This window comes from Branchiostoma lanceolatum, chromosome 1, assembly GCF_035083965.1.
Source record: "Branchiostoma lanceolatum isolate klBraLanc5 chromosome 1, klBraLanc5.hap2, whole genome shotgun sequence".
NCBI lineage: Eukaryota > Metazoa > Chordata > Leptocardii > Amphioxiformes > Branchiostomatidae > Branchiostoma > Branchiostoma lanceolatum.
This window is the reverse complement of record NC_089722.1, coordinates 2,170,062-2,194,372: the sequence shown is the minus strand read 5'-3', so window position 1 is coordinate 2,194,372 and position 24,311 is coordinate 2,170,062. Positions and strand designations below refer to the sequence as shown.

The window sequence follows — 24,311 nt, the reverse complement described above, 5'->3', positions numbered from 1 at the left end:
CCACCTGGGTGGAGTGAGGAAATTCGTGTAAAATGCCTTTCACAAGGGCACAATATTGGCGGCATGTCACTGAGAGGATTGGAACCCAGGGCCTCTTGGCTCCTGGGTCTAACACCCTAACTATTTTGCAAACATGACGCCACTAGGACGGGTTGCATAGATTTGGGCATATAATATAGACATCTAACCTTGCACCCTGACTAGATGCCCGCTGGAGCCCTGGGGACTCTCCCCCACACTGATGGGACTGTTGTACTAACCTTGCATCCTGACTAGATGTGATGGGACTACTGTACTAACCTTGCACCCTGACTAGATGTGATGGGACTACTGTACTAACCTTGCACCCTGACTAGATGTCATGGGACTACTGTACTAACCTTGCACCCTGACTAGATGTGATGGGGCTACTGTACTAACCTTGCACCCTGACTAGATGCCCGCTGGAGCCCTGGGGACTCTCCCCCACACTGATGGGGCTACTGTACTAACCTTGCACCCTGACTAGATGTGATGGGGCTACTGTACTAACCTTGCACCCTGACTAGATGTGATGGGACTACTGTACTAACCTTGCACCCTGACTAGATGTCATGGGACTACTGTACTAACCTTGCACCCTGACTAGATGTGATGGGGCTACTGTACTAACCTTGCACCCTGACTAGATGCCCGCTGGAGCCCTGGGGACTCTCCCCCACACTGGTGGGGCTACTGTACTAACCTTGCACCCTGACTAGATGTGATGGGGCTACTGTACTAACCTTGCACCCTGACTAGATGTGATGGGACTACTGTACTAACCTTGCACCCTGACTAGGTGCCCACTGGAGCCCTGGGGACTCTCCCCCACACTGATGGGGCTACTGTACTAACCTTGCACCCTGACTAGATGTGATGGGACTACTGTACTAACCTTGCACCCTGACTAGATGTGATGGGACTACTGTACTAACCTTGCACCCTGACTAGATGCCCGCTGGAGCCCTGGGGACTCTCCCCCACACTGGTGGGGCTACTGTACTAACCTTGCACCCTGACTAGATGTGATGGGACTACTGTACTAACCTTGCACCCTGACTAGATGCCCACTGGAGCCCTGGGGACTCTCCCCCACACTGATGGGACTGTTGTACTAACCTTGCATCCTGACTAGATGTCATGGGACTACTGTACTAACCTTGCACCCTGACTAGATGTCATGGGACTACTGTACTAACCTTGCACCCTGACTAGATGTGATGGGACTACTGTACTAACCTTGCACCCTGACTAGATGCCCACTGGAGCCCTGGGGACTCTCCCCCACACTGGTGGGGCTATTGTACTAACCTTGCACCCTGACTAGATGTCATGGGACTACTGTACTAACCTTGCACCCTGACTAGATGTCATGGGACTACTGTACTAACCTTGCACCCTGACTAGATGCCCACTGGAGCCCTGGGGACTCTCCCCCACACTGATGGGACTGTTGTACTAACCTTGCATCCTGACTAGATGTCATGGGACTACTGTACTAACCTTGCATCCTGACTAGATGTCATGGGACTACTGTACTAACCTTGCACCCTGACTAGATGTCATGGGACTACTGTACTAACCTTGCACCCTGACTAGATGTGATGGGACTACTGTACTAACCTTGCACCCTGACTAGGTGCCCACTGGAGCCCTGGGGACTCTCCCCCACACTGATGGGACTACTGTACTAACCTTGCACCCTGACTAAGTGCCCACTGGAGCCCTGGGGACTCTCCCCCACACTGATGGGGCTATTGTACTAACCTTGCACCCTGACTAGATGTCATGGGGCTACTGTACTAACCTTGCACCCTGACTAGATGTGATGGGGCTACTGTACTAACCTTGCACCCTGACTAGATGTCCGCTGGAGCCCTGGGGACTCTCCCCCACACTGATGGGGCTGTCGGGGTTACTGCGGATGACCTGTGACCCGTCGCGCCGAGGATCGTGCGCCAGCTCCCTCGTAAGAGCGTCCATGTCTGGAGCCTAAAGAAGATAAATTCTCAAAGATCAGATTAAGACACTTACTTTCATCAACATCATTATCATAATTCTTACTCTAACGAGTTGAAGCATAATACAAAATTCAGCTTCCAGTTTTCTCTTTTGTACATCATTTCAGTCAGGTTGTTTCCACTTTGACAAGTTTCAGACTACAAAAGGATCTTTAATCTTATTGGCAATCCATCAAGATCATTGGAGAAAGGGTACATACATTTTTCTTCATTTAACATTTACGCCCTGCAGATTTGTCTGCAACCTGATATAAATTGTGCTTGCACTCTTTAATTGGGAAAATACCAGCTTCTGGAGTTACTGCATCATAATTATACAAGATCTAGACAAAAGAATTGATCAGAATTTGATCCTTATACGTGACCCCTCCACTCGACCTTGTTAAAAAGCGGCCTTGTGGCAGACCAAGCATTCAAGGCGAAACAAAGTAGAAAAAACTTAAGGCTTTGACCCTGATTGTAAAATTTGATACCTGGCTCATGAGGAAGTGCTTCCCCATCTCACTTTCGAAGTAAGGCGGCACGTCCTTGTTCTTCAGAGCGTTCCTTCCTTCCTGCTCCTCTGCAAGCTCTCCTCTGGTAAAAAAATGATTATCACAATGCTGTTAAAGAACTTATCAGTCAACAGCGGAAGCAAATAAAATGCCAAACTGTCTGAAAAACAGATACAGATCCACGAAATAGAACAAATTCTAAATTAGAATTGCCCAATCTGTTGCTGATGCTGGGATGACCACAAAGTTATCAAAATGTAATTCTATATCATTCAACATAGAACTTTACAATACAACTTTATTGCACAACAATTGTACAAAGTACAAAGTATGGCATCTAGTGGTACTCAACTACAGTTCTATAAGGCTAATCTACCTAATAAGACTTATTAGTGTATAGTATGGGATCATGAGCTTTTACAATCATTGGAGGAATTTCTGATGTCTAGACATTCTTTGATATATTTTCCTATGGATATGAATGAGTTCAGATGATATAGAAGCAGACATTACCTGTCCCTGTCCCAGTCGTCCTGGGTGCGTTTGTTCCTGGGTGTAGGCGGGGGTTCAGGTGGGGGCACTTCCACTGCCTTCTCGTACGCAGAAGTAACATCACCTGAGGATATAGCAAGGTATATCATTGTTTAGCCTACATAATTACATATTAAGTCCAGCTTAGAAAAAAACTTTTCTTCATCCAATGGCATGTACTTTGAATGTCTAAACCCGCAAACTTAAGGCAGTTTTTTTTCTAAAGGTATTACAGTGTTAGCAAGTACTAATTAGTTGCAGCCAATGCTTCCATGTACATGTACATGTACATGTATATGTGTGTAGTAATTAAATGCGTAGTAATTAAATGTGTACTAACTAAATTAATGTTAAAACTTACCCTCCATCATAGTGACTTTTTTGTCAGCACTCTCATGGTGTTCGGTTTCCTGTCCTTGTCCCTGTCCAAAAATCTGCCACACAAAAAAGTGGGAAAACAAAATTATTGTCAAATTGATGCAAAGTGAGCCTTTTGAACTCAGAAATCACCTCTTATCAAAATGAAAGCTCCTAATGCACAAGTAAAGAAAGGCAATTAGCCACGCCAAGCTAAGGGGGATTTAAGATATAACTGCTGATTGTTCTGTAAATCTTGAACTTTTTGCGATGGTTTTATTTTCTGGTGACCTCGACCACAAAATCATAACACTGTAAATATATGACAGACGTGTGTTTTGTATTTCTACAACTTCTTTCAGCCGCAAACTTAAAACAACACAAAAACATCCTTTTACCTCCAACCATGGAATTACACCCCCATGAAAAAAAAATTATTGAAATGAATTCACAGTATACACAGTTTGAAATAAGCATGCTACATGTACGGGTTAAGCCTAGGGTAGTGTTAGATCATGTTTCATTAGGACAACATGATGGCAAACAACATGGAGCCACCATGGCAAATTTTTAATATACACAATCATGTAGTCATCATCATTGTAAAAAAAACATAATGTAGCTGTACCGTCTGTGAGGCGAGGTCGGCAGCGTGGATCTTCTCCTCCTCTGTGCGTGGATCCTGCACAATCAGCGCGGCGCTCGTCTGATCGCGCTCCAACACGTGCTCCGCGTACGCCTTCAGCCCCAGCTGCAGCCTCCTTCTCAAGTCCTCGCTAACTGGTTTGTACTGTCAAAAACAATGTTTAAGATAAGTCTAAATTGATCAATGCACATGTACACCTTCAGTCCCAGCTGAAGCCTCTTTCTCAAGTCCTCGCTCACTGGTTTGTACTATTAAACACATTTTGTATGAGATTGGAGTTTTCAAAGTTGTTACCGGTAGTTAATAGATTGTCTCGTAGATGACTCCAATGATATGGTAAAGAGCAACAACTCCTAGTCTGTATTTTCTGCGAAAAATGTTTCTAGAACAGAATAATTATCAATCAATCAATGAAAAGATCAACCCCAACCTCCTTCTCAGGTCCTTACTCATTGGTTTGTACTGTCAAAAACAATGTTTAAGATAAGACCAAATTTTGTACATTATCATGTGCAAAATGTAGTAAGAGAAACAACACAACATTTTTCTTTCCATTTAAGAAGTAGAACAGGATTGCTATCAAAAATCTAATTCATTGCAGAGCAATTGTATTCGAAACAGTAAGCTGCATAGTTATTATTACATAGATGGTGAAAATTATATGCTAGGCTATACTCCGATCAATGCCCCATTGCACACAGGTGTCATTCATAACATTCAGTAAACCATTGGGGACACTGCTATCAGTTGCTCTCAGTGTAAGGCCACACCAATTTAAATTCTTTGTTAAGGAAATTCTTTAAAAAATGCTAGATTGGAAAATCAACATGAACACAGAATCTCAGAGGAAAGTCTGTACTTTGGTGCACACAGTTTCAGGGAGTGAACATGGTCAGGTGCAAGTTTTCACCCTAGCCTTCTGTTTTTATGATGTCCTTGTGCTAAAATTTAAAAAAAAGAATCTGTTAACCAAGAAATTAAATTGGTGTGGCCTAAGTACTGTTTTACACTTTAAGTCCTTAAAACATGGTGTCAGAAGTGGGATTCCATAAGTGAAACTCACCTGCACCAGCTGTCTGATCTCCAGTGTGTCGGGACAGTGTAGGACCGGCTCGGGCCGGGGCGACGACATCACAGACCCCACGCTCAAACCCTTCCCCACGTTGGTCCCGAACGACGGCCCAGGAGTCTTCTCCGCAGACACCTATGAGAAGTAAGAGACAGAACACAAACATGACTGTTAAAATCTCTGTTATTAAGTCTGGCAAACAACTGCCTTAAATGCCGAGTCACGTGTGCTATCTGTATAATGTGACGCCATCTCAGAGGTGGATTGCTCATTCCTTGACAAAGACTGGTGTTGTTCAGTCGAAAATTTGGCTAAGTCTTTTTTTTGTGTTGGAAATTACAATTGTTTCAGAACTGCCTTAATTCAAATGAGAGAATGGGATCTGCCTTTTGATGATTTAACAGCCGGTCCCATTTCGAAATAATGTTTAAATCCATTCAATATAATTGCAGTTGGTAATTTTAGCGGTTGGGGGAAAGGGAGTAGTTCACGGCATTTAATTTCAACAGTGGGAACAAACATCACTCTGTCTCAAATGCTAGAAATCAAACATTTGCAATGATGAAATTTTAGCGGTTGACTAGTGACCGTTAAAGTAGTTAGAAATAAGTTACTGTTAACAAATCAAGAGTTACAGTACTATGGAATCCTATTATGTATAGTAACATGGATTCCTACACACCGACATGGTCTTCAGGTCGCGTGACTTCAACCCCTTGGGCATGATGACCTCCTCATCCAGCTTCTTGAGCCAGGATTGGCTGATGCCGCTGGTGTGCGGCTTGAGGACCGTGATCCCCGTGACGCCGGGGTACTCGGGGAGGGGATCCTGGATCAGGGCGCAGGTGGGATCACGGGCCGCCATGGACAGGTACTCAGCTACGTCTTTGGGCCTGGGAACGACAAAAACCACGGCTCAGATTACAACACATCTTCTACACTGTGAAAAACAGCCTTCACTCCTTTTATTGCTTCCCTGCAGATTAGCCTGGCACCCGTCTATAGAGAAATGATTGGCATCGATTTGAATATTGTCCTAAAATATAGGCAAGAGTTCTAATTCGCTCCGAGTTCTTGTAATGCCATAGTAACAGGCTTCAAACAGGCATCAATCCCCATTGCTCTCTTCTAAGAAATGTTTGATCCCCAAAATGATGCAGGATGTGTTTGAATGGAGATGGGGGCCAGACTTTTCTGCATGAAAGTTATCATTGGAAATAACTTGAGCTTAAAATACGATAAGTAAGTTCCAAGCTAGTCTAATGTACAAATGTATCATGTACATTGTCAAGCAAAATTCCATACAAATCATTGTAACAGTGGGAAGCAACAGACAGCCATTAGTTAGCCATTATCCTGCTACGGGCAAAAGCTCTTCATTAGAATGATATATGTACATGTATCTTCATGTACATGTACAGTCATGTATATAGCTGTAAACGGCAATAAAGCCACACCATTTCAATTTCTTGGTCAATGGAATTATTTAGAAAATGCTCGATTGGAAAATCAACAGGAAAACAGAATCTCAGAGGAGAGTTTGTACTTTGGTGCATACAATTTCAGAGTGAACATGGTCAGGTGCAAGTTTTAACCCCAGCCTTCTGTTTTCATGATTTTTCTTTTGCTAAAATTTAAAAAAAATCTGTTAACCAAGAAATTGAATTGGTGTGGCCTAAGAGGTAGATATAAATGGTTGCAGCAACTGTTACAGAATACAGAGTAATGCTGTACTACCTGAGCAGCTCTGTCCCACTGCCGTTGGCATGGATGATGAAGAACCTGGGACAGTGTTCTCCGTACTGGATCAGCTTCTTCCTCCTGGGGAAACCTCCCTCCTCCCCCTCCTCCTCTCCTTCCTCCTCTCCATACTGCCCAGCTCGGATCACTGGAGTAAAACAATTATGGAGAAATCATTAGTCATTTCTTAATGAAATAAACATGATTATAATACTGGAAATCCAGATTCTGCCAACAGTAAGCTAACAAGTGCTGCATTGCTATGTGAACCAGTCAGAATTGCCTTGAAGAAGGTGACAGATGGTCACCGAAACGTCGGTTGAATAAATCTCTTGGTTGTGTAAAAAGAGTGTTTTTATTCAGTGACTTACCAACCTGATGAAACTATTCACGGAAGTAAGCTAACAAAACCTCTGCTCTGACTACCTGTGGTGAGTAAAATTTTCTTAGATATGGTTCTTTTGAGGCTCTTTCGTGCAAACCTTCAAAAAATTGTCTTCGCCTCGTTTACAATTATCAATTCCGAGTTTTGGTATAAAACCTCAGTCAGCTTCTCCAGTTCCTCCCTTTAGTCACTGACGAGAGACAGCAGATGCTGTCTAAAACATCTGTTCCAAAATTTTGTCGTTGCTTGAGTAATTATTGACAGGTCATTTGGTGCATATTGCACAGTATTTAGGTCGCGGTTTGGAGCGGAAATTAGAGGCTGGATGTTTCCCGGAGCTGTCACCACGTCATCAAGTAACCAAGGAGCGGGATTAGAGAGATTGAGAGGCAAGGATGCAGCTCGATAACGGATGTGTATTCACAGACCAAGATGGGGAGACATGCTTGTCTCATACTCGATGGAAGGAGTGGTAGGAGTGATGTGTGCAGTGACCACGTGACTACAGTAACAGTGATGTCATTACAACATAACACAACAGTGTGGCGAATGACAAAAACGAAAGCTGACCTGAAGTGGTCCCATCCACAGCTACCAGGAACACATCCCCCTGTAGGTCCACCTGAGCTCACATGGCGAGTATCGAACCCTAAACCTACTGGTTCTCAGCCCAACACTCTAACCATTATGCTACACCGACGAACTACATGTACATGTAGCATGCAATGATAATGACTACTAAAGAAATGCCAAAAATAATTACTCAAGCAACTGGATAAAATTTTGAAATTTCAAAAATTTTATCCAGTAAGTTGTTGCTTGAGTAATTATTTTTGGCGTATCTTACTACCTGGATGTCTAACTTTCATCAACGGACAAAGAAGGCTCACCGGAAGTGGTTCCGTCCACTGCTACCGGGAACACGTTCCCCTAAAGGTCCACCATCTCACATGGCGAGTATCGAACCCTAATGACTGATGAATTTCTTCAATGACTACTAAAGAAGGCTGACCTGAAGTGGTTCCGTCCACTGTGACCTGGAACACGTTCCCCTGAAGGTCCACCATCTCGCAGCACATCTCTGTGTTGTGTCGCATCAGGTACGACCCAAGCGCCAACTCTTCCTCCCCGCCGTGCCCGAGGTCGTTATCGGGTCGCGGTGCGTAGACCGTGGTGCCGTCCGCGTCCATGTCCAGCCGACCGCCGTCTCCGTGGTACAGCTGTGTTGTGGTACGAATTTGGAAAAGGGTGCTAGTCAATTTTAAGAAATGAATACATTTTTGGCACACTGCCAGGTGAAAAGAATGAATACAACTGACAAGACACCATGAATTCTGGGACTTCTTCTACAGTATTGAACAACAATGTTCGCAATGGTTTTAAGTTTGCGGTGAAACGGTCGCCGCAAAAATCGCGAACACAAAACCACCGCAAACATTTCTGCATTTACATTTATATGTGATGGCTGCAAGATAAAATATCGCGGTTCACGGTGCTTGAGAAAAAGATTTTTAGGTTTACAGATTTTCGCAAAACTATCATGGCTTACAATAAATTATGAAGTACTGCAGACTGACCTGGTAAGTGCCATTGAGGTTTGTCATAAGGCTGGTTCCGTTTCCAAACACGGTCATACAGGAGCCGTCCAGACTGTTGAACAGCAGAGTGGCGTACCCCACACACTCCACCTTCACATGTTTCACACGGGCGCTCTCCATACGGGGGCTCTCGCCTACAGATTACAACAAACATTAACGTGTTTATACAACAAATTGCCATAAGTTGAACAACATAACATGGTACATGTGTAACTTGGTCTTTGTGCATTAATGTCAACTCTGCTGGGTACCCTAAGACCTCCACAGTACACAAATCTGTGAAGACTTCTTGAACATTAACTAGACATCTAAAAGCTTGACTCTTTAAATTCACTGTGTTTTTTTTTAATGTAGCAATCTGAGGAGACTTGACAGATCATAAGAGTTGACGTTACTACATTAAACAGGGTATTCATACGAGTTTTATAGAATACATAGTATTACACATTTTCATGGAATTCCTACGATCCTGACTACTAATATACTATGAAAAAAAAAATGTTGTTTCATATTTTCTTGAATTGAAATCACACTTTTGCCCAACTAAACTTTACAACAAACCGATGGAGAACTTTAATGTGTAATTATCCAATATAACGTACCAGTTTCGTTCTCATCCACGGGCACAGCGCGGATGACGTCCTTGTAGAACGTGGTGATCCGGGTTCCGTCGCAGTGCTCCACGACCACGCTGTCGTCAGGCCGGTGCACGCTGATCACCTTGTCCTCGCGGGTAACAACAACCTGCACAACGCAAGGGTAATACCATGAAAAATCTGTCCACTCATTGCTGCCACCTAGCATTTTTAATCAGAATTGCAGGTTTGAAAGTATGTAGTAGTACTACACTTTGGAAATTTATTTATGCATGACTACGCTGTCGTCAGGCCGGTGCACGCTGATCATCTTGTTCTCACGGGTAACAACAATCTGCACAAAGCAAGGGCAATTCCATGAAAAAAACTGTCTACGCATTGCTGCCACCTAGCATCTTTTGTTAGAACTACAACGCGGGTTACAACAACCTGCACAGAACAAGGGCAATTCCATGAAAAAAACTGTCTACTCATTGCTGCCACCTAGCATCTTTTGTTAGAACTACAACACGGGTAACAACAACCTGCACAGAACAAGGGCAATTCCATGAAAAAAACTGTCTACTCATTGCTGCCACCTAGCATCTTTTGTTAGAACTACAACACGGGTAACAACAACCTGCACAGAGCAAGAGCAATGCCATGAAAAATCTGTCTACACATTGCTGCCACCTAGCATCTTTTGTCGACATTGCAGGTCTGTAAAAGTATGTTTAAGTGGCCGGTCAAACCTCAGACGAAGCACTTTTTCGTTAGCTCCGACGAAGCATGACGATTTTTTGTAAGCTAGCTCTGACAAAGCACAATGCTTTTTCATAAGCTAGCAGTGCAATATGGCTTCGATACGGCTTGTATGTTTAGCCAGCATACCGACTCTCTCCTACTCTTTTACATGAAGAGGTTTGACGCTTGAGGCTTTCCCCTGATGCTCCCAAATACACGGGACTGCCGACATTACGTCTTCATCCATATGGTCTGCCAGCGGGTTTGCATTACCACTTGCACCACAGTGACACTTTGGAAATGTTGAGGTTACAAAGACAGACAAAAATTGTGCACAAAATAGTTCACTTACAGTGCCGGATTCCAGATCGATGGCCTGACACAGCACAACCAACTGCACATGCACTCAATTATTTAGACTTCCACAACCTCATCTATCCATTCTCTCCCTCCCTCCCTCTACCCACCCTGCTGATACTCAGAGTAATGAGGCTGTTGTAGTGCATTTTACAAGCTTGAGGCACCTCCTTGATCACAAGACCCTAATTTTATGTCCTTTCTGAAAGACAAATGCAGCTCCAACCAGGATGCCCTTCCTGGATTCAAACCGCGGTCTCCCAGTTACCAATCAACTGGAGCCGGGATCTGTTATACAATCATGTATATAAACACCAAACAAAGCAAGCAAAAATTATGGGCAAAATAGTTCACTTACAGCGCCGGATTCCGGATCGCTGGCCTGACACAGCAGAGCGGGCTTCACGTCGAACGGCGTTCCATCGCCTTTCGTCGCCACCCTCTCCCCGCCCGGCGACGTGGTGACCCACTGGTTCGCTTTCTCGTCCACGGGCGGCGCCACGACCACCGGCTCCGGCTCCTGGAGGGTGGTGATGGACTTCCTGCCACCCTTGGCAGCTTGTGGGGAAAATAAATCAATGCTTGTTATTTGCAGTTCCACCTAAAACTGATAGAGGGCATCCATGTACTGCAATGCATTCATAAGAAGTCGATTTTGAAGTCATGACATCGACTCCTGTAGGGTAGTGATAGACTTTCTGACACCCTTGGCAGCTGGTTGGGGAAAAAAAAAATCAACAGTTGTAGTTCCACCTAAAACTGATAGAGGGCATCCATGTACTGCAATGTATTCATGAGTAGTCGATTTTGAAGTCATGACATCGACTCCTGTAGGGTGGTGATGGACTTCCTGCCACCTTAAGCAGCTAGTGGGGGAAAAAAATCAACAGTTGCAGTTCCACCTAAAACTGATAGAGGGCATTCATGTACTGCAATGCATTCATAACTAGTCGATTTTGAAGTCATGACATTGACTCCTGTAGGGTAGTGATGGATTTCCTGCCACCCTTGGCAGCTGGTTGGGGAAAAAAAAAATCAACAGTTGCAGTTCCACCTAAAACTGATAGAGGGCATCCATGTACTGCAATGCATTCATAAGAAGTCGATCCTGTAGGGTAGTGATGGTTTTCCTGCCACCTTAAGCAGCTAGTGGGGAAAAAAAATCAACAGTTGCAGTTCCACCTAAAACTGATAGAGGGCATCCATGTATTGCAATCGAGTCCTGTAGGGTAGTGATGGATTTCCTGCCACCTTAAGCAGCTGGTGGGGAAAAAAAATCAACAGTTGCAGTTCCACCTAAAACTGATAGAGGGCATCCATGTACTGCAATGTATTCATAACTAGTCGATTTTGAAGTCATGACATCGGCTCCTGGAGGGTGGTGATGGACTTCCTGCCACCTTTAGCGGCTGGTGGGGGGGGGAAAAAATCAACAGTTGCAGTTCCACCTAAAACTGATAGAGGGCATCCATGTACCGCAATGCATTCATGAGTAGTAGATTTTGAAGTCATGACATTGGGCTAACAAAAATGCTGCTACAAAAGACAAAAGACAGACTGTTGGCAAAATGAAAAATTGGCAAAATTGGACACATAGTATTGTCTTTGCAAAAGCAATAACATATTCTAGATTAGTTAGTAAATATACTGTTAGCTTTGATACATAAGTAATCAAACCTCAGACTGAGGACGAAGCATGATGCTTTTTCGTTAGCATGTAGTGTGATGCAAGTGCAGTGCCCCAGTACTCTACTTAATAAGTGTGTTGCTTTTTTTATGCATGAAAACAATAAAGTTTAACATACCTTTCTTTGTCTTGGAAGGCGTCTCCTTGCCGTCCTCGGGGATTTCCTGGGTGGGGGACTGGGGGGGTCGGGAGGGGGAGCTACTCCTGCTGCCGTAGGGTCCGATGGGCCCCGCCCCGGGGTTCTCACTGATAGTCCCATCAGCAAACAGAACCTGGAGTTACAACAGTACACCAGATTTGTATTCAGGTGCTGAAATGCCATCCATTGGAACTTTGAAGTCAATTCTTTCCACTGGCGAACAGAACCTGATCAGTCTGGTTCTAAGGTGCTGAAAAGTCTTCCAATAGAAGGTGTATATGTGGACCCTGGTACTGTCATATGATGACTTACTCCAATGCAGTCAAACCTGTCCAAGTGACCACCTGCCCATTTATATATATATATATACAGTCAAACCTGTACAAGTGACCACCTCTACAAAAGCTCCACTTGGCCATTGATACACAGTCAAACCTGTGCAGGTTTCCACCTCTACATAACCATTATATTTACTGTTTCTATCATCATTGAAGACCACAAGTAAATTGTTAATTGTTCAGGAACAGGTCTAGTACTGTACAAATGTACCTGTTCTGTACCTGATGTTGCGATTAGGTATACAGCACTAACACCCCCTGCCCATACCTGTGTGCTGCCGTTGTGTAAGACCTTCACCACCGTCCCGTCGCTGTTGACACACCGCGACACCTCCTGCATGGCCGGCTTCTTACGCAGATCCTCAACCTTAGTTAGGACACATATATAGTCATGAATCATAAAAAATCATTGCAACTCAGAACTGCAGAATGTATATTACCTAGACTTAGACTTATTAACGAGGCTAAACTTTTCTTCCAACACTGTAAGAGAAATTGGGACTTACCCCAAATTTTCGGTTGACTCCATCAACCCTGTTCACGGAATGACCCGACTACTGCAACGTGACGTCAGCGACACGTGACCGTAGCAGCGGGTCGTACGTACCAGATAACTTGTGCCTCCCCCCGTCTCTGTCTCTGGCACGTACGACCCGCTGCTAAGGTCACGTGTCGCTGACATCACGTTGCAGAGTAGTTCGGTCATTCCGTGAACAGGGTTGACGGAGTCAACCGAAAATTTGGGGTAAGTCCCAATTGCTCTTATAGTGTTGGAAGAAAAGTTTAGCCTTGTTAATAATGAATTCTACCAACACAGATGAACTTTCATGCTAGACTTAGACTTAGAAGCTCCCACGCCGTGTGACGCATGAGGCAGTTAGGGAATTCCCGCACGCTCTCTCTTCAGCCAGTCTCGTCGCATCCGAATGCTAAGGGGTACTTATAATCAATAAGAATCTTTAACTATAATGGACAACGAAAAATGTTTTTAATAAGACTGTTGTAGTACTTTAATGAGGCCTTAAATTGTTTATGTTAATTTCAGCGCAGTTCAGGCATATAGTACCTTAAAGATTGTTGTATAATTTAGGCTTTGTTCCAACGCACAGGAAACACTCCATAGATTCAACCAACACAGATGAGCTTTCATTCAAACTAGTAAGGTTGCCGGCTTGTCTGTTGTTTGTTTGTAAAAGTTAAGTTAAGTTAAAATCCTCCCACACCATTATTGATGTATAGGGCGGTGCCCATCTCCGCTTCATAGCCCTGGGCAACACTTGTGGTGCAATCACTGTAGCAGGGGGCTAGTCCACTGGCAGTGAAGTGTGTTTAACTTCCATACTGTAAAACAGGTTGTATTCTAAATAAACCACTGATCACCTTCTGCAGGCCGCGTGTCTTGAAGGGGTACGTCTGTCGAACCAGGAGCCTGGAGCGGCCTATCTCCGCAACCGTCTCCGGCTTGATGCCTGGGCATAAGCAAACAATTGATCAGTTATTCGATTCTTTTAAATTTCATTGTATACTATATTGTTAAAATGCCATTAGATAATCATAATCTATAGACTACTCCACAAATTGACTACATGTAACTTCACTCACTCACTCACTAACTCAATCACACACTTACAGTCTTCATTCTCTTGCTCAATCTTTTGCTCACTCTCTCAAAGCCCTTGCAATGGCTCGTAGGCTGAGCAAAGAACTGATTCATCCAATCATTTACTAATAATGATTCGCCCTTCTTCACACACTCATTCACTGTGTCATCTTTTTTCAGTCTGTATTCACTCATATATTCACTCATTCATTAATTTGCTCAATCAATCTTTCACTCCCTCACTCTACCCACCTATGTCCTTCTCCAGGAAGTACCTAATGTTGAGTCCATCTGGACAGAACACAAAAAAATCTCACACATTTTCACTCAGCCTTTCATTCATCCATCCATTCTTTCACTCCCTCACTCCACCCACCTATGTCCTTCTCCAGAAAGTACCGAAAGTTGAGTCCGTCTGGACAGGACACAAACAGCTCTCACCCATCATTCATTCATTCATTCATTCATTCATGCATTCATTCATTCATTCATTCATTCTTCTTCTTCTTCTTCTTTATTCCTCCCATTCATTCATTCATTCCCTCCCTCCCTCACTCTACCCACCTATGTCCTTCTCCAGAAAGTACCAAATGTTGAGTCCGTCTGGACAGGACACAAACAGCTCTCACCCATCTTTCATTCATTCATTCATTCATTCCCCTCACTCTACCCACCTATGTCCTTCTCCAGAAAGTACCAAATGTTGAGTCCGTCTGGACAGGACACAAACAACTCTCACTCATCTTTCATTCATTCATTCATTCTCTCCCTCACTCTACCCACCTATGTCCTTCTCCAGAAAGTACCTAATGTTGAGTCCGTCTGGACAGGACACAAACAGCTCTCACTCATCTTTCATTCATTCATTCATTCATTCCCTCCCTCACTCTACCCACCTATGTCCTTCTCCAGGAGGTACCTAATGTTGAGTCCATCTGGACAGAACACAAAAAAAAAATCTCACACATTTTCACTCAGCATTCATTCACTCAACCTTTCATTCATCCATCCATTCTTTCATTCCCTCCCTCACTCCACCCACCTATGTCCTTCTCCAGAAAGTACCTAATGTTGAGTCCATCTGGACAGAACACAATAAAATCTCACCCATTTTTCACTCAGCATTCATTCACTCAACCTTTCATTCATTCATTCATCCACTCAATTTTTCACTCCCTCCCTCACTCTACCCACCTATGTCCTTCTCCAGAAAGTACCGAATGTTGAGTCCGTCTGGACAGGACACAAACAGCTCTCACTCATCATTCATTCATTCATTCATTCATTCATTCATTCATTCCCTCCCTCACTCTACCCACCTATGTCCTTCTCCAGAAAGTATCTAATGTTGAGTCCATCTGGACAGGACACAAACAGCTCTCACTCATTTTTCACTCAGTATTCATTCACTCAGCACTCATCCACTCAATCTTTCACTCCCTCCCTCACTCTACCCACCTATGTCCTTCTCCAGAAAGTACCTAATGTTGAGTCCGTCCGGACAGGACACAAACAGCTCTCATTCATCATTCTTTCATTCATTCACTCAATCTTTCACTCCCTCCCTCACTCTACCCACCTATGTCCTTCTCCAGAAAGTACCTAATGTTCAGTCCGTCTGGACAGGACACAAACAACACTCCCCATTTTCACTCAGCATTCATTCACACAGCATTCATCCACCCATTCATTCATTCATTCATCCATCCAATCTTTCACTCCCTCCCTCACTCTACCCACCTATGTCCTTCTCCAGAAAGTACCGAATGTTGAGTCCGTCTGGACAGGACACAAACAGCTCTCACTCATCTTTCATTCATTCATTCATTCATTCCCTCCCTCACTCCACCCACCTATGTCCTTCTCCAGAAAGTACCTAATGTTGAGTCCATCTGGACAGAACACAATAAAATCTCACCCATTTTTCACTCAGCATTCATTCACTCAACCTTTCATTCATTCATTCATCCACTCAATTTTTCACTCCCTCCCTCACTCTACCCACCTATGTCCTTCTCCAGAAAGTACCGAATGTTGAGTCCGTCTGGACAGGACACAAACAGCTCTCACTCATCATTCATTCATTCATTCATTCATTCATTCATTCATTCCCTCCCTCACTCTACCCACCTATGTCCTTCTCCAGAAAGTATCTAATGTTGAGTCCATCTGGACAGGACACAAACAGCTCTCACTCATTTTTCACTCAGTATTCATTCACTCAGCACTCATCCACTCAATCTTTCACTCCCTCCCTCACTCTACCCACCTATGTCCTTCTCCAGGAGGTACCTAATGTTGAGTCCGTCTGGACAGGACACAAACAGCTGCTGGAAGGGCGGGATGGGCGCTTCCTCGGGCTCCTCGGGTTCAGGTGGTGCCTCCTCCTGGAGTGGGGAAATGGTTTGGTCCACATCAGGAACAAGGATGTATAAGGTATAAACATTGTAGAATGGGACGCACCATTATGTCACAAGGGATTTACCGTTTGGACCTTCTATACAAGCTTTTCATTTACGTCATGATGATTATAATATTTCAATCCCCCAACATGTTGGCAGATAATTGGATCAAGCAGTAGCATCTTGAAGTGTTTTACAGAAATTTGATGTACACTACAACATGGCGCAAATGACGTCAAATGAAAAGCCTGTATTTCTATCTTATTTAGATGAAACACCATTCAAACAACATTGATTGTGAGCAAAGTGTGATTTTTGATTGCTGTGCTAGTCAGGTGCATTATAGTTTATACCGGGTACATGATTGTGTACAAATACCGCAGCTGTTGCTGAGAAATACCTTCAGTCGTAGGAATTTCACAATGTCCTTAATTCTATCCAGGTGAATTGTGGGTGGCTTAGGTGGGAAAAGGACAGCACATTAAGCTTTGAACATTGCGCACAAGACCAGTTTAACAATTATGCACATTCAAGATCTCCTCATTCAAACTTACTGCTGCTTGACAAAATGTACAACTGTTACAGTTACTGTACAATTTTCTGCTAAAGCAACAGAACATTTTTATTTTATTTTTTTAAATTTTTTATTTTTGAACATTTTAACGAATTGCAATCGCTAATGAATATCAGGAGAACATGCAAAGAGGGACAAATTGATCAGTGTATTGCATTGAAAAGTGACACATAATGTACACGCACATGTACATGTATGTACAACATCATAAACTATTATGTGCAACAACTTCACAAAAATTCAACTGTAACAGTTACAACAGAAAATTGTCAGTCACACGGAGACGGTTAAAAATGTATATGTCACAGTAGAGATGGCGATTGTCCTAGCCAAGGACAGATCACGATCGCCATTTGTCCTAGGACAGACTGCGATCGCGATCTGTCCTAGGACAATCGCCGATTCTACTAGTAGAGATTGCAATTGCAATCTGTCCTAGTACAAACGGCGATTCTGATTAGATAGAAATGCTTCGGAAAATAGAATGAATCATCGCACAACATTTCAATCAGGTTTAGCATACTACCTACCTACTTCAAAATCTCTACTAGTGGAATTGGCGATTGTCCTAGGACAGATTGCAATCGCCGTCTGTCCTAGAACAAAGGGCAATCCTAGGACAAACGGCGATGGCGATCTGTCCAAGGACAATCGCCGATTGTCATGAATAGCCATTTCTACTGTGACATATGTCGAGGAGATGAGAAATTAAGTCATCTGAATCAAAGGAAGATCTTGTTATACATGTATACGGGAATGGTTCTGCCCCTAAGGTAGAAAAAAAAAAAACATGTCTCTTACCGGTTCTGGAGGTTTCTCCTCTATGGGTGCCTCCTTCCTCCTCCCCTTGGGAGACTTGGGCTTCCCCTTGGGGGACTTGGCGCGCGGGGACTTGGCTCTGGAGGGGGAGGGGGGCGGAGGGGTGGGGGTGGACGCAGGGGGGATGTTGGTCATAATGTCAACCTCCTTTGCTGACATGTCATCTGGGGAAAAAGGAATTAAAAATCATTTCATTTGCAAAATTGTCCATTTATACGAATGAATTTCAATTACTTGGTTTACACTTTAATAGAAGAGCACTCATATCTTACATGTAGCATTAATGCTCAATTTCCATGGCTGCCTATGTTGGTGTCCCTATTAGAATTTTAATGGATCATAGCTCAAGCGTATACAGCACTTTTGTGGTTTTATCATCTTGAATCTGTTGACATTTGGCATTCAATTCTAGATTGCTTATTGGCAAGGATCAGACTCTGAAGACTTTCAAAGGAATGACAATGCTTGAGCTATGATTCACTGAGATGCATCATGTAACTACATTCTAAAATTTGGAGAAATTAGAGAAGGACATTTCAATAGTCTCTGTGAGAGTATACAAAACAAAACAAAGCCACTATTTCATAATGAAAATGTTTGTTATGTAACTATAACCCAACGGTCTTGCCAGATATACAAATTGTAAATACATGTATATGTGCACTGCATTGATACAGAATGAAGTGTTGACTAACTCAAAGAGTTTACCTGGCATTTTGGGTTTGCCGCTAGGTCCATGGTTGCTGAGGGACAGACACATGCCGTCGTTCAGGACAGCCGTGAAGGACCCAAACCTTGCTAGTGGGGGTGCAGGGTCCTTCTTGTCTGGGGAAGCAGCACGGGGCGACTGTGTTCCTTCTGAGGAAATAAATTTACAAATAGACATTAAATCAAACAACAATAATTAATGTCTAATACAATAATTAATGTCTAATAACTTATTGTTATGATACGTCTGTAGCCGCCATGCATCAGACACTGATGCCTGCGAATGATTGATGGTTGATTATGATACCTGTGAGTCATCTTGTGAAGTTGATTCTGAATCACCCTCCAGATTTCCATGTCATAAGAAATTATGACATGCTATAAAACTCATATATACCAGTATTCATTGTTTATACGGGGAAAAAATTGTCAAGTTGAACATGGAACCCATGTCTGAATCGGGACATAGATTATTGAGGATTCCTAAAGTGCAAAAAAATTAAGCCTGTATAAGTATATCTACATGTACATGTTACCAAAGTATTCAATGCAGAGTTCTATTTTCCATAGAAAGTCTGGGTGTATATCGTATTTACATTCTATGACACATCTTGTGTCCTTAGCTCTCTACTGACCTTCTTTCTCAGACTTTTCCAGGTCTGCCTTTTCCTTCACAGACTCCTCGCCGGCGTTCTCTGCATCTTCTTTCTGCCTGGGATCCAGGATGTGGATCACAAACAGGTGGCCATCCTTCAGCACAGACGTCCGCACAGCAACGCCATCTAGCAGATTGTTTATGAAGTGCAGGAATTAGGAGAAAACTCTTTGACTTGTTAACTTGATGCAACTAATGTGAACAACATGTGAGAAAGGGAATTCTGATTAACTTTTCCCTTAATCATAAACTTGATAACAAATAAGAACTTAAGTTTCTATAATACCTGACATAAATTATCTGTGAATATAATATCATGTGCTCCAACTCTGTCAGATGATCTCATCCATGCATATACACGTACGTCATGTAAATGTTGTATACGTTCTTTTCTACTGCCAAATCAAAGAGTAGAGAAAGAATTAAGAAAAAGTCTTAATTGGTCTTGATTACCATATGTAGGAGTACATGTAAGTTAGCATGATGTAACACTGAAATAATCACATTCATACACAACATGATTGCAAATAAGAATTAGTTCTTGTCACGTGGATCTCAAAAACAAATCACCAAGTTGTCAGGAGGGAAACACCTAGTCTGTATAACACAAACTCCAGCTATACGGGGGTTTCTGTCCCCTCCCGGCGGCGAGCGGTTACAGGGTGGCGAGCCGTTACAGGAGGCTTGATTGAAGTCAGGGGGAAACACCAACCTTGTACAAAAGCTGTTTTCTCAGTCCTGATAATCCCCCCGTCACACGGGAACAGCGTCACGGACTCCCCTGCCGCGTGGACCAGCTCGTTACCAACATCGTAACCTGTGAACTGTGGGAGCGAGAAATGGCAAGGTTGTAATTAGGCCACACCAATTTAAATTCCTGGTTAACGGATTTCTTTTATTTTAATTTTAGCACAAGGACATCATTAAAACAGAAGGCTGGGGTGAAAACTTGCACCTGACCCTGTTCACTCCCTGAAACTGTGTGCACCAAAGTACAAACTTTCCTCTGAGATTCTGTTTTCATGTTCATTTTCCAATCTAGCATTTTTTTTTTAAATCCGTTAACCAGGAAATTAAATTGGTGTGGCCTTAGCAATGTTGAAAAAAGATTTATCGTGAGCATTGGTTAATTCACAACTGATGTTGTCAGCATCCTGCCCCTTTTGCTTTAGACATTTTGACATAATGCCATACCGCTTTCCGCAATGTACAAAAAGGGTGAAAATCTTTTCCACAGCAACAAAATTGTACATCGTTTGCATTTGGTGTTGGTTCAAAATGTCAGTTCTTCAGTATGTTTGACAGCAAGCAATATCAATGCAACCTTGGCGAATATAGGTAGATATTTATGCATTCATAGCAGGAATGAGGTTAAAAACTGTTAAAACAGAAACAGTGGCACATTTCAGTTTAAACTGTTTTCATTGTGTTCATTTATGGAACACAATATTGGAATCTACAACTTATGTATAAGACAGAACAAAAAAATTACCAAATGAACAAAAATTCTATAACTCACAGGTAAGATGAATATCAGTGGATGATGATGATGAAGATGAATATATGATTTATGGATAAAAACTCACAGGTAGGATGACCTCAGGTTCTGTGGGTTCCTGTATCTCCGGTACAGGGTCCTGTGTCTTGTCCTTGTCTTCCTTGTCCTCTCGAGACTTCTTGTCCGACGTCTTCTCCCGGCTCTTACTCTTGTTGCTGCCGGCTGAGCTGCCTCGCTCTCGACTAGCCTGGAAAAGTAGACAAAGACATTTTTAAGTTACAGATTGCCTAATTGCCTTTCAGTTAGAAAATGTCCTTCTCAAGTTAAATTCAAAATTCTACCAAGAACACAAGTCATGTAACCCTAACAGTTGCAGTTAATGGGCCCATTCCATTATTTTTTAGGCTGACGAAGTTAGCCAAAACTTTGGGTAAATCTCACGTGGCGGACATGGTAGAATGAAAACAAGGCCATTGTGGCAAACATTTGACCAATCCTAGCTGTCAATCACAATTATAGCAATTTAGCTAATGATTACCTGGTAATTAGAGAATCGACCAATGAGGAAGTTGCTGCATGACCGTCAAATATTTGCATTTCTATGTTTTTATTTTGCATTTCTACGGTTTGATGGAGGAGGGCAGGGACTATGTCTCAGGAAGTTTAGCTGGTGCTTGGTGACCTTCTGGCTAACAGGGACCCTAAAATAACAGTAGAAGACAAACTATGATTACCATACCTTCTTGCTGGCAGACTTGGCCCTTTTCTCCTCCTTCTCCTTTGCCTTCTTCTCTTCCTCAGCTTTGATGATGTCCTGTTCCTCCTTCCAGGCCTTCAGCGAGTTCTCTCTCACGTGCAGCGGCCGATTGGCAGACGAGGGTCTCTCTGGGGACTTGGCTGACCCACGCTTGGACCTCTTACCTAAAAGAAACAAACCTCTGTGACATTGCATTGTTCTAGGTGTAGGGCAGGCGTCATGGTTTAGTTATGCACAGTAGAGGGGTCCAAATTTTATGATCACCGTACCAACTTAAAATCCTTGAAAACATTTCTTTTCCTTGAACATTTTGGCAAAATCTGGAGACGCGGATCTCATAGGCAATATGCCTCTTATCCGAACACTATGTTATGTTATGTTATGTTATGTATGTTATGTTTTGTGTTAGAAGGAAAAGGTAGGGTTCAAGCTTTCCCATTTTGGTCAAAATTTGTTCAACTCAGCAATTCATTTGGCATAAAGACTGATGTTGGGTCCTGCCTGAGCCAATGAACACAGGAGAAAACTGGAATGAAAGAAAAGGTCTGTTTACTTGAGCCAGCAGGAGTTTGAGCTCTGTTTTTTTTGCATGGATATCAAGTATACCGTTGTGACTTTCCGTTGAAGAATTTTTGAGATAAAAAATCTGGGTAATACTAATACTAAATACTTTCATTTATAGGGTCTTGTTTCAGTGCTTCTTACATGTATGCCGGGCTCCTGTAAGGAGAGTCAACTGTAAGGTATGTGTGGAGACATCAAAGACTGATACACTGTGAGCACCATCTAGTGATTCATATATGAACTGCAGGTACCTGAAGGGGACCTGGACATCTTCTTCAGAGACTGATACACAGCACCATCTAGTGATTTATATATGAACTGCAGGTACCTGAAGGGGACCTGGACTTCTTCTTGAAAGACTGATACACAGCACCATCTAGTGACTTATGTATGAACTGCAGGTACCTGAAGGGGACCTGGACTTCATCTTCAAAGACTGATACACAGCACCATCTAGTGATTCATATATGAACTGCAGGTACCTGAAGGGGACCTGGACGTCTTCTTCAAAGACTGATACACAGCACCATCTAGTGATTTATATATGAACTGCAGGTACCTGAAGGGGACCTGGACTTCTTCTTGAAAGACTGATACACAGCACCATCTAGTGACTTATGTATGAACTGCAGGTACCTGAAGGGGACCTAGACGTCTTCTTCAGAGACTGATACACAGCACCATCTAGTGATTTATATATGAACTGCAGGTACCTGAAGGGGACCTGGACTTCTTCTTGGGAGACTGTGACCTCTTCCTCTGGCTCTTTGAGCTGGAGGGGCGTGAGGTGTCCGGGGTGGTGACAGGCGTCCTCTGAAGCGCCAGCTCCTTTGCCAGCAGCTCTGCCTGGTGCTTCGCCTCCTCCACGCGGACCCAGTCCGAGATGTTCTCTGTCACGTGTTCCAGGTAGTTTCTGAGCAATGGGATGAAAATATGAATAAGCTTTTCTCTTAGATATGATTTTCGAACAATGGTATGACTTTTGGTAAGAAAGGTATAACCATCATTTGAATTGGTTCAAACACAAATCTGAGATATTTCATGGCTAAAAGAAATCCTGAAAGTTGGTTTAACGATATATTAAATAAATTATGTATTTTCCCTAATGAAAGTAAACCCATCCTGAAAATTGGTTCAAACATGTATTTCAAGTTTGTATTTCTAGTTTTTCTTCCACTGAAAAAAAAAACTGCCCGAAACTCAAAATTGGTCTTAACAAAATTGTATGTATCACTCAGGCCAAACCAATTTAATTTCTTGGTTAACGGATTTTTATTTTCCCCAAAAAAAATTTAGAAAAAAGAAATTCATGAAAACAGCGGGGCCAGCCTTCTGTTTTCATGATTTTTTTTCTAGATTTTTTTTTTTTTTAAACAAAAATCCGTTGACCGAGAAATCAAATTGTTGTGGCCTAAGATTAATTTTCTAAAAAGCAAACTCACCTGAACCCGACATCAGAGTGCAGGTAGGTGTTCCAGGCCGTGTGGTTGTGGAGGTCTGGTCCCAGCGGATTGTGGAACACCATCATCATGGAGTGGTCCCTCTTGTGGTAGTAACTGTCCATGTGCGAGTACTTGAACTTGGCTTCATCAAGGACCTGCACAAAGCAAATTGTAGATTGAAGTGGTGTGTAACGCAGGACTGATGCTGGATTGATCTCACTGCTATTTTGTTCCTAATGTCATTGTTACTATTTTTCATCATTATGTGTTTGTTATACTTGTAAATAGTCCTCCAGTATGTATGAGCCATTTTTGGCATTGATGCAGCATTAGTGCCATTAATGCCACATTGATGAAAATCCTTTGGCAATTTAGCATTGATGCTGCACTAATGAATTTATCCTCATTTATCATTCAGGCTCCTTAGACTGAAACAAACTTTGACCTTCATCCGTGACAACTACCAGCCACACCAAAAGTACCCTTTTCTGTAAGGCAACTACTTTTCAGCACACAAACAACTCCGCAAATAATCTACAGGTTGAGCAAAACTAATTACAGTGACAGAAAATGCAGCAATGCTGCACTAT

General features: G+C 42.8%; 1 protein-coding gene across 1 annotated transcript in view; it reads right to left on the bottom strand.

Annotated features, from left to right (window-relative positions):
* LOC136429341 (sperm-associated antigen 17-like) overlaps positions 1-24,311 on the bottom strand; it is a 40,909-nt gene that overhangs the window by 6,707 nt on the left and 9,891 nt on the right. The window contains exons 12-35 of the mRNA XM_066419196.1: positions 23,722-23,876; positions 22,993-23,192; positions 21,698-21,879; positions 21,047-21,205; positions 20,173-20,284; positions 19,441-19,587; positions 18,806-18,955; positions 18,080-18,261; positions 16,572-16,689; positions 14,083-14,171; positions 12,971-13,069; positions 12,344-12,497; positions 10,897-11,096; positions 9,465-9,606; positions 8,842-8,996; positions 8,277-8,484; positions 6,877-7,027; positions 5,822-6,032; positions 5,134-5,274; positions 4,053-4,214; positions 3,429-3,501; positions 3,050-3,152; positions 2,516-2,618; positions 1,869-2,013 (exon numbers count right to left, since the gene is read on the bottom strand). Coding sequence (XP_066275293.1) covers positions 1,869-2,013; positions 2,516-2,618; positions 3,050-3,152; positions 3,429-3,501; positions 4,053-4,214; positions 5,134-5,274; positions 5,822-6,032; positions 6,877-7,027; positions 8,277-8,484; positions 8,842-8,996; positions 9,465-9,606; positions 10,897-11,096; positions 12,344-12,497; positions 12,971-13,069; positions 14,083-14,171; positions 16,572-16,689; positions 18,080-18,261; positions 18,806-18,955; positions 19,441-19,587; positions 20,173-20,284; positions 21,047-21,205; positions 21,698-21,879; positions 22,993-23,192; positions 23,722-23,876 — 3,541 coding nt within the window. The remainder of the gene's footprint in view (positions 1-1,868; positions 2,014-2,515; positions 2,619-3,049; positions 3,153-3,428; positions 3,502-4,052; positions 4,215-5,133; positions 5,275-5,821; positions 6,033-6,876; positions 7,028-8,276; positions 8,485-8,841; positions 8,997-9,464; positions 9,607-10,896; positions 11,097-12,343; positions 12,498-12,970; positions 13,070-14,082; positions 14,172-16,571; positions 16,690-18,079; positions 18,262-18,805; positions 18,956-19,440; positions 19,588-20,172; positions 20,285-21,046; positions 21,206-21,697; positions 21,880-22,992; positions 23,193-23,721; positions 23,877-24,311) is intronic.